General features: G+C 35.5%; 1 protein-coding gene across 3 annotated transcripts in view; it reads left to right on the forward strand.

The window, feature by feature from the left end:
- The window catches only part of TMEM38B (transmembrane protein 38B), a 42,951-nt gene extending 35,351 nt beyond the window's left edge, over positions 1-7,600 (forward strand). For all 3 annotated transcript variants that reach the window (XM_016224979.2, XM_016224980.2, XM_016224981.2), the window contains one exon: positions 5,697-7,600. In XM_016224979.2, the coding sequence (XP_016080465.1) occupies positions 5,697-5,912 (216 nt within the window). In that variant the 3' untranslated portion in view covers positions 5,913-7,600. The remainder of the gene's footprint in view (positions 1-5,696) is intronic.
- The last annotated feature ends 3,460 nt before the right edge of the window (positions 7,601-11,060 follow it).

The following is an 11,060-nucleotide window of genomic DNA, read 5'->3' on the forward strand; positions in this document are numbered from 1 at the left end:
CCATTGTCCTCAAGCAAGTAGCTTATGTGGGGCCTCTTGTTGAAATTTGAGTTAAAAAAAATTCCAGTTTGATTCATTATCTGAGATCTGCTGGAGGAACCGACCCTTGGAAATACATGGGCTTTTTGGAACCATTCTAGTCCTTAAAGTTCTTCCCTCAGACCTATTTTGACACCAACCTAATTTCTTTAGCAAATCTAAACATCTCTGAAGACAGTGTATTCTGCCAGATAGAGGATTGTTAGCACTCTCCATTCCATCTCTCAATGTCTTGGTTGCTTGTATTATTACTAGGATCAGCCTTACAAGAAATGTTAAAAGGGCTCCTTTAAGCAGAAAAGAATGGGTGCTAAATAGTAACCAGAAAACATGAACGTTTATATCTCACTGATAAAAGTGAATATATGGTAAAGGTAGTAGATTAATCACTTATGAAAGTAGTATGAAGGTTAAAAGACAAAAGCAGGAAAAATAACTATAACTACAGTGATTAGGGGATACACAAGATAAAAGATGTAAAATGTGGCATCAGAAACATAAAAAGTGTATGTGGGGGGGCAGAGTAAAAATGTACAGCTTTAGAATGTGTTCAAACTTAAATTTTTTTCAATTTAAAATAGACTGTTAGAAATGTAAGTTGTTAGATGTAAGGCTCATGGTAACCACAAAGCAAAAATGAATAATAGATATACAAAAGATAATGTGAAAGGAATATTAGCATACCGTAAAGAAAGTCAACAAACCAGAAAGGAAGAGAGCAAGAGAGGAAGAAAGGAAAAGAGAGGAACTGCAAAATGGCCAGAAAACAATTAACAAAATGACAATAAGCACATACCTATCATTAATTACTTTAAATGTAAATGGACTAAATTATCCAATCAAAAGACATAGAGTGGCTGAATAGATAAAAAAAATGAGACCCACCTATATATTACCTACTAGAGACTCACTTCAGATGTAAGGACACATACAGACTGAAAGTAAAGGGATGGGAAAAGATATTCCATGGAAATGGAAACCAAAAGAAAGTTGGGGTAGACAAAATAGACTTTAAAACAAAGACTGATGAGAGACAAAGAAAGGCACTACATAATGATAAAGGGGTCAGTCAACAAGAGGATATGACATTTACAAATGTTTATGCACCCAACTTAGGAGCACCTAAATATATAAAGCAAATATTAACAGACCTAAGGGAGAAATGTACAGCATTACAATAATAGTAGGGAATTTTAATGCCTCACATCAATGGATGATAGATCATCTAGACAGAAAATCAAAAGGAAACATTGACCTCAAATGAATAGATCATATGTTAGGTCACAAAACAACTCTTGATAAATTTAAGAATACTGAATCATATCAAGTGTCTTTTCCAACCACACTGGTATGAAACTAGAGATCATTACAAGAAGAAAACTGAAAAATTCATAAATATGTGGAGATTAAACAGTATGCTACTAAATAAGCAATGGGTCAAAGAAATCAAAATAGAAATCAAAAAATATTTTGGGACAATCAAACATGGAAATACAACATAACAAAACTTACGGGGTATACAGCAAAAGCAGTTTTAAGAGGAAAGTTCATAGTGATAAATGCATATGTCAGGAAACAAAAAAATCTCAAGCAATTTAACTTTACCACTCAAGGAGACAGAAAAAGAACAACAAATAAAGCTCAAAGTTAATAGAAGGAAAGAAACAACAAAGATCAGAGCAGAAATAAATGAAATAGACCAGTGATTTTCAACTTTTTTATTTCATGGCTCACATAAACTAATTACTAAAATTCTGTGGCACACCAAAAAATATATTTTTTGTCAATCTGACAAAAATAGTATAATTTTGATTCATTCACACTAGACAGCTATTGTTGTGTTGGCTGTTGTCATTTTTTTTTTAATCCTCACTCGAGGATATTTTTTCCATTGCTTTTCAGAGAGAGTGGAAGGGACAGAGAAAGAGAGTGAAACATTGATGTGAGAGAACACATTGATGGTTGCCTCCTGCACTTGCCCCGACCGGGGCCAGGAATTGAGCCTGCAACTGAGGTACATGCCCTTGGCCAGAATCGAATCCAGACCCTTCAGCCTGCGGGTTGACACTCTAACCTCTGAGCCAAACTGGCTAGGGCTGTTGTCATTTTTTTATTTGACAATCTTAAGGGAAAAGACGTTAGTGCCCCTGACTAAAATAGTCAGCTATTTCGTGTTTTAAAAATTGTTGTGGCACACCAGTGTACCTCTTGTGGCACACTGGTTAAAAATCATTGAAACAGACTAAAAGACAGTAGAAAAGATAAATGAAACTAAGATCTGATTCTTTGAAAGATAAAATTAATAAACCTTTAGTCGACTCACCAAGAAAAAAAGAGAGAGGACTCGAATAAGTAAAACCAGAAATGAAAGAGACATTACAATGGATACCATAGAAATACAAAGGATTATAAGAGACTACTATGAATACTTATACACCAACAAATTTGACAACCTAGAAGAAGTGAACACATTTATAGAAACATACAACCTTCCAAGATTGAATGATGAAGAAATAGAAAATCTGAACAGACTAATTACTAGTAAGGTGATTTTTGAATCAGGAATCAAAAACCTCCCAACAAACAAAAGTCCAGGACCAGGTGGCTTACCTGGTGAATTCTACCAAATATTCAAAGGAGAATTAATACCAATTCTCCTGAAAAAATCTTCCAAAATATATGAGGAGGGAATACTTCCAAACTCATTTTATGAATTTATGATATCAAAACAGACAAGGTCACCTCTAGAAAATAATTATGAGGCCAGCATTACCCTGATACTGAAGCAAGGTCACCTCTAGAAAATAATTACAGGCCAGTATCCCCGATGAACACAAATGCAGAAATTCTCAACAGAATATTAGCAAACTGAATTCAATAATACATTAAAAGGATTATAGAACATTATAAAGTGGGATTTATGGCAAGGGATGTAAGGATGGTTCAAGAGCAGCAAATCAATCACTTTGATACACCATTAATAAAGTAAAAGAGAAAAAAAAAATATTATCTCAATAGATGGAGAAAAAGCATTTGACAAAATTCAGCATTCATTTATGATAAAAACTCTCAACACAACAAAGTTGGTGTAGGGAAATGTACCTCAGCATAATTAAGGCTATATATATATGACATGCCCACAGCTAACATCATAATCAGAGGTAAAAAGCTGAAAGCAGTAAGATCAGGAACAACACAAGGATGCCCACTCTTTCCACTTTTATTCAGCATAGTATTGGAAGTACTAGCAAGAGCAATTAGGCAAGAAAAAGAAAAGGCACCCATATTGGAAAGGAAGAAGTAAAATTGCCTCTATTTGCAGATGACATGATATTATATATAGAAAACCCCCAAGACTTCATAAAAAAAACTGTTAGAACTATTAAACCAATTCAGTAAAGTTGCAGGATGCAAAATCAATATACAAAAATCTGATGCATTTCTATACATGGATCACTATGGAAAGAGAAATTAAGAAAATAATACCATTTATGTAAAAAGAATAGAAACACCTAGGAATAATTTTAACCAAGGAAGTGAAAAACCTGTATATGGAAAACATTAATGAAAAAAATTGAAGACAGAAATAAATGGAAAAATATTCCATCTTCATGGATAAGAATTGATATCGGTAGACTGTCCATACTACCGAAAGCAATCTACAGATTCAATGCAATCCCTAACAAAATTCCAATGACATTTTTACGAAATAGAATAAAAAAACCAAAAATTTTTATGGAACCACAAAAGACTCCAAATAGCCAAGCAGTCTTGAGAAAGAAAAACATAACTGGAGGCAAGACACTCCCTGACTTCAAACTATGTTACAAAGGAGTAGTAATCAAAACAGTATGGTATTGGCATAAAAACAGAACAGTGGAACAGAATTGACAGTCGAGAAATAAACCCACACACATATGGTCAATTAATTTATACCAAAGGAGCCAAAAATATATAATGGGAAAAGGACAGTCTTTTTAATAAATAGTGTTGGGAAAACTGACAGCCACATACAAAAAAATGAAACTGGATCCCTATCTCACAACTTACACAAAAATCAACTCAAAATGGATTAAAAACTTGAGTGAAGATCAGAAACCATAAAACTTCTAGAGGATAACATAGGCAGTAAGCTTCTTGATGGTGACTTTTTTTAATCTGACACCAAAAAGCAAAGGCAGCAAAAGCAAAAATAAACACATGGGACTATATCAAACTAAAACTTCTACACAGCAAAGGAAGCCATCAACAAAATGAAAAGACAGTTTACTCAATGGGAGAAAATATTTGCATATCATATATTTGATATGGGGTTAATATCCAAAAAAAATAAAGAATTCATAAAATCCAGCAAAACAACCAAATGACCCAATTTTTAAAATCTGAACAGAGCCCTGCCAGGCGTGGCTCAGTGGTTGAGCATCGACCTAGGATCCAGGTGATCGGGGTTTGATTCCCGGTCAGGGCACATGCCCAGGTTGTGGGCTGCAGCCGATCAATGACTCTCTCATCATTGATGTTTCTATCTCTCTCTCTTCCTCTCCTTTCCTCTCTCTGAAATCAATAAAGATATACTTAAAAATAGAATAAAATCTGAACAGATTTTTTTTTTTTTTTTTACAAAGAAGACAGGTGGCCTACAGGTACATGAAAAGATGCTCAACATCACTAGTTATCAGAGAACTGCAAATCAACCACAATGAGATATCACCTCACACCTGTTAGAATTGCTATTATAAAAAAGACAAGAAATAACAAGTTTTTGTGAGGATATGGAGAAAGGGAACCCTGTTCACTGTTGGTGGGAATGTAAATTGATGTAGCTACTATGGATAACAGTGTGGAGGTCCCTCAGAAAATTAAAAATAGAACTATATGATTTACATTCTACTTCTGGGTATTTATCTGAAGAAAATGTAAGTGCTAAGTCAAAAAGATATGCCAACCCCATATTCATTGCAGCGTTATTTACAATAGCCAAGATATGACAACAACCCATCAAACGATGAATGAGTAAAGACTAAATGGTGTATATGTATACAATGAAATATTGTTCAGCCATAAAAAGGAATGAAATCTTGCCATTTGTGACAACATGCATGGACCTTGAGGACATTATGCTAAGTGAAATAAGTCAGACAGAGAAAGACAAATTCAGTATGATCTCACTTATATATAGACTCTAAAACTTCAAAAACAAACAAGCAAAACAAATTCAAAGAAGAGAGATTGGTGTTGCCAGAGGCAGGGTGTGGTGATGGGCCAAACAGGTGAAGGGGGTCAAAAGGTACTCCAGTTATAAATCAAGTAAGTCATTGATTGGGTAAGGTGACTATAGTTCATGATACTATGTTGCACATTTGAAAGTTTCTAAGAGAGTAGATCTTAAAAATTCTCATCACAAGAAAAAAAAATTTTTTTGTAACTATGTATGATGATGGATATTAGCTAGACTAATTGTGGTCATTCCACAGTATATATACATATATGGAATCATATGTTGTACACCTGGAACTAAATCGTGTTATATGTCAATTATACCTCAATAAAAAAAGAACACATTTTGAATTTTTTCTCCATTTTTTATTTCTTTTCCCTTTAGTTTTGAGAAAATAAACATTTGTGTTTAAATTCAAAATTGAACTTTTTCCCCCCAGATAATCATGATGACTACAGAGATTCCTACTGTGCCTTTTGCTCCTTTTGAGGATACAGTTAGTCGGATATTGTTTGGCTGGCAGCAGCATTTCTCACCATGTGAAAAAAAAAGTGAAGCAAAATCATCTGTCAAAGGTACTAGATCATCGACCTCAAAATCTACAGCTGCTACTTCAGATAAAGTTAAAAAGAAAGACACTAAGAAGACTGAGTAAATTTACTTGATGACTTTTAGAAGGCAAAAAAATTTCTTATCTACCTGTCAGATTGTGATAAATATTTCTATTGTAAATAATGTGAAATAAAGATTATACATAAGGAATGGAGGTGACAAAAAGAAAGAACTTTCTATTTCAGGGAGACTATCTCTTTCTGGATTGTAATTCTCAAGTGTTATGAGTGTATCATGTGAAACTGTTTTTCTAAGTTATATAAAAAATTGTGATTTTATAGTTTTATATTGATAAAAGCAGGCTAGATTTTTTAATGGTAGAGAAAGTAAACTTTTTATCACTGCAAAATTATAAAAATTAAACCTTTTTGTTTTATTTAGATATTTTTAAATCTTTTTGAGATTTAGTTCAGCAAAATTAAACTTTTATTTCACATTACCATTATAATTTCTAGATATGGAAAACAAAATTAAAATTCCTGTTTAATTTTGAACACTGGGAAGAGTAAACTTGACCTAAATCACTTTATATTACAAATGAAATAAATTTCTAGTTTGTATTTCAGATATAAACATTGTATATTTTGTCCACATTAAATGGAAATACCTGAAATTTTATTAGTTTTTTCTATTAGCTTTTTTCATTGAGAACAAAGTATTAGCATGAGTCTTGAAGTCTGTTTCATGCCCTTGTTTGTACTGTTTCTTCTCAAAAGAAAATCAGGGTTATAATTTTTAATAAATTACTAATCCTGTGTTTTGCTTTATAAGTTTCATTTGAGGAGCTTATATATTTTTTCCTCTCCTTAAAACACATTTGTTTTTAACTGTGAGAGAGATTATTATTCTCAGCATTTCACATGTTGTTCTTTTTTATCTTAGTTGGTTTGAATACTTTGATGGGTAGTATCATCTTAATGATTTAACAAAAAGTATTTCAATTTAAAAATTTTCCCATTATGTCTTCTAATGGGAACTTTTCAGTTTTCTAGTTGAAATGTCTCTGACTAGTTTGCATATGTTTATGTTATATTTTAATCTATGTGTCAATATTATTCATTTTATTTTAAATTAAAAATAATTAACCCTTATGTGAAAATGTTTAGCTCTAATGAGAATTGTCCTTGGGCCTTTGGCAGTAACCAACGAGCCAAGAAGAAACAGAAGCTAAAATCTCATACAGTAGTCCATTTGAGTGAAGAATGACGACATTAAACCTGGTTCCTTTTAGATTTTCTTGCTTTATTTTATAAAGTCCAGTTATAACTTTAAAGCTCTGTGATTGACATTTTTTCAGTCTACACTGTGTACCTGCCTACCTGCAAAGAATTACTGTGTATCCAGAATTTTTGGATGGTTAAGGAGTACTCAAATCATATTCAGATTAAAAGTTTTTTGTTTTAAAACATTTTAAACAAATACCAACACCAGCAGGGATAATACTTTTACTTGCTAAAAAAAAATTTGGGGTGGGTGGGACGGGACCTTTGATAGCTTTTGGATACTAAAGAGTTTATTTTTAATATTGTGACAGAAGGCATTAAGTATTTAAGAGTTGTTTGTTATATTTGATACCCTTGTAAAGAGTTAAGAACTTTTCAAAATTAACATGTTACTACTTGTGGACTTAGTCTTGAAGTTTGAGTTTGACTATAGTAGTTGAAATGGCAGGAATCTTGTTTTATACTTGTGTTAAAGACAAATTTATTAAAATAAGTTATTTAGCACCAATGGACTATTCCTTATTTTTATAGTTTAAAAAAATACTTTTCTTGCCCAGCTGGCATGGCCCAGTGGTTGAGCATCAACTTGTGATCCAGGAGATCGTAGTTCGATTCTCGGTCAAGGCACATGCCAGGGTTCTGGGCTCGATCCCCAGTGGGGGCGTGCAAGAGGCAGCCCATCAATGACTCTCTCATCATTGATGCCTCTCTCTCTCTCCCTCTCCCTTCCTCTCTCTGAAGTCAATAAATACATGTTTAAAAATATTTTTTTCTCTCTTGAGTTAGACATTCAGAACTCATCTGGCATTTTGACAGGTAGGGTATATACTAAATGATTACTGTCCAAATGGGACATTGATACAAATTTTAAAAATCTATACAAGCTTCTTAAAACCTTCAGTTCAAGGTTCTTAGGAGAAAGCTATACTAGAGAACATTGGTTAGGCCTGAAACTCCACCCTGAATCTGCCCGTGCTGCCTAGAGACTTCACAAGATTTGCAAAGCAGATTGTTAGACTCCTTACCCAACATGCAGCACGAATGAGGCCTGTTGACCAGCTTAGCACAGCCAGTTAGTTATTGGTAGCCCTGAGGAAGTCAAGACCGGGTAGGTCCCCTTACATAACAGACAAGCTGACAAGAACTGGCTGGCTTAACTCAGTGATTTCACTCTAATCAAATGTGGCCAAATTAATACAAATTCTGACTTACTAGATTAGTCACTCTTCCTTGCTGAAGGTGAAAGCTGGAGAGGAGCCAGATATGTGGAATGGGTGCATTTCAGTGGGAATTCCGGCTTCCCTATAGGCAGAGACCAAAAAGTAGGGAATGAGAGAAGGGAGACATTTCCTCTTCATTGTATTTTTTGTTTACTCCTTTAAGGCCTAACGCCATTTCATTAAAACCTACTTCAAATCACAGATTGATTACAATTGTGTGATATGTTGGAAATGGAATAATGTGTTCAAGAATGCTCTCCTTCGCCCAGTGCTCCCGGAGTTTATATTAAACTGGTGGAGAGACATACAATAAACAAACGTGTTCTTGTGATGCTAAAGGTCATGAATCAATATTAAGCAGGACACAAGGATAGGAAGTGAGGGGGTTGGCGGTGTTTGTTAAAATAGGATTGCTAGGGAAGGCCTGTCTGTCAAAAATGCATTTAGTGAGACTTGAAGGGAGCAAACCAGGCAGACATGTGGGTAAGTGCAAGGGTCATTCTGTTTCTTCATAAACTTGAGTTAGATTATATATTTTTCCTCCCAAAATTACTGATTTTTTTTTTGTTAAGTACAGTTTCACTCTTACAGTTTTTATAAGAGTAATAGGAAGTATTTTATAAATGAATTCTCTAAGCTCAATGTAGGTATGTGACTGGCTGGGAAGCTGGTGGTCCATATTGAAATATATAATCCATTAGTGCATATTTGTGGTGGCAGAGTGGACTCATGATTTGTTAGGAAAATCAGTAGACCTTAGATTAATTTACTTGGCAGATGGTTCGATAATTCATGACAATACAAAGTTATGTGGCACACAGAACTGAAGATGAGAACTATTACTCTCTCCTGCATTTAAAGAGAATTAAGATTTAATGGGGATCAAGAAAAATTAAGCAATTTAGATGTTGGTGTTATCAGCAAACAATGGTTTAGCGGAGGTTAGAGGAAGGAAGGGACTCCTGCCATACAAATTTATTTTTACCTCTATAGCGTTGTAGTGCTTTTTAAAGAGAATAAAGTTGATAATGGATATATGTGTTTTTAATAACTATTTTGTGTAATCATGCAGTTAGACTTAAAAATTTAGCCCAATCTCATCCTGACCGGTTTGGCCCAGTGGTTAGAACATTGGCCCTAGGACAATTCCCAGTCAAGGGCATGTGCCTTAGTTGCAGGCTTGATTCCCACCCCAGTCGGGGTGCTTGTGGGAGGCAACCAATTGGTGTGTCTCTCATGTTCAAGTTTCTCTCTCTCCCCCACCTCTCCCCCACTCTCTCTAAGAAATCAATGGAAAAAATATCCTCAGCTGAGGATTAAAAAAAATTCAGTCCAATCTCAATAAAACTAGACTGTAGACTAAAGCCTTCCTTGGGAAGAATATGAGATAAAAGGAATCTGCTACAGTGGCTGATAAGCAGCATGGCTATGTTGACATCTTAATGAGCTGTGAGAGGAAGTACATAGCATCTTGATTAAATTTTCCAAGGATGCTAGGTGTTCTGAAAGTCTGTGATGACAGGAAACTTTGAAAGGATTAATAATATGCTTGAAAAAATGATTCAGCTTAAAAAATGTAAGTATGCATCTGGGAATAAATATAGAAGGCTCAAGCCTAAGGAAATATGAATGCATTTTGTAATAAACTTTGAATGACAAAAATCAATGAAACATTAACAGCCTGACATTTGGGGGTTATATGACTGAGGAGGACAGTAATTCATGTTAGAGGACAAGTAGCAGTCTTTGCCATGACTGCTGATCTTACAGGACTGTTTTGAAAATAATGCATATTAAAATCTTTTTAAAACGTTATTTCACAGAGGAGTCTAGTTAATTTATGGGTGAAGCTAGAGTTCTACAGAGTTTGAAGCACAAATAATGTGTCATTTCCCATGCGTAGTGCTTGAACCCCACAAGCCAGTAAGACAGGACGTTCAGAGGTCCGTTCTCCTCCCGACACCGGTGCTGTGCTCCGCCATGGCGGTTATGGTGGCGTGGGGATGCAGTGCTGTGACGGAGATGGCGAGTCACTGTGTACGGCCTGACTCGTGCACGTAAGTTATTCTGTCCTTTCTGTCACTGCGCCACTGTGCCAGTATCCCTATCTGTCTGATCGCTCATGCTCCCAGTTGACAAGTCCTCAAAAGCTCCCATTTTTCTTCTCTATAATTGCAGAGTATGTATTAGGACAACTTTTGTGGTGATTAAATCCATTTGAACATGATGCATTTTTTAAAAAAGCCCTCTCTCTCCCTCCAGCGTGGTGGTGTGTGTGTTCAAGGGGCTCCACGTATGGTCCTGCCCCCTTATTTTGGGCAATGTTGTTAACATACTCTCAGTGAAGGAGACTTCTAACAGTTTTATTGTTGACAGTATTCCAGATGTTCCCCATTTCCCCCCTCTGCCCCCCTCCACCCGGGCCTTCCCCGCGCTATTGTCTGTGTCCATGGGCTGTGCATATATGCATGTGTGTTCTTTGGTTAGTCTCTTCCCACCCTCTCCGCTCCTCTCATCTCTGAGATCTGTCATTCTGTTCTATGCATCCGTCCTCTGGACCTAATTTGTTCATCAAAATGAGGGAGACTTTTAAGCCAAACCGTCCGGTATCTTTAAAGCGATTCCCACTTCCTCTTTGAACCAAATCCATGGGATGCTAGGCCACTCCAGGGCAGTGGAAATGTCATAAACTGAGTTGGTGGCCACTCCCCAGAGGTGGGAAAGATGTGAGTCCATAAGTGGTGGGGC

The sequence above is a fragment of the Miniopterus natalensis genome, chromosome 12 (assembly GCF_054644295.1).
Source record: "Miniopterus natalensis isolate mMinNat1 chromosome 12, mMinNat1.hap1, whole genome shotgun sequence".
Lineage (NCBI taxonomy): Eukaryota > Metazoa > Chordata > Mammalia > Chiroptera > Miniopteridae > Miniopterus > Miniopterus natalensis.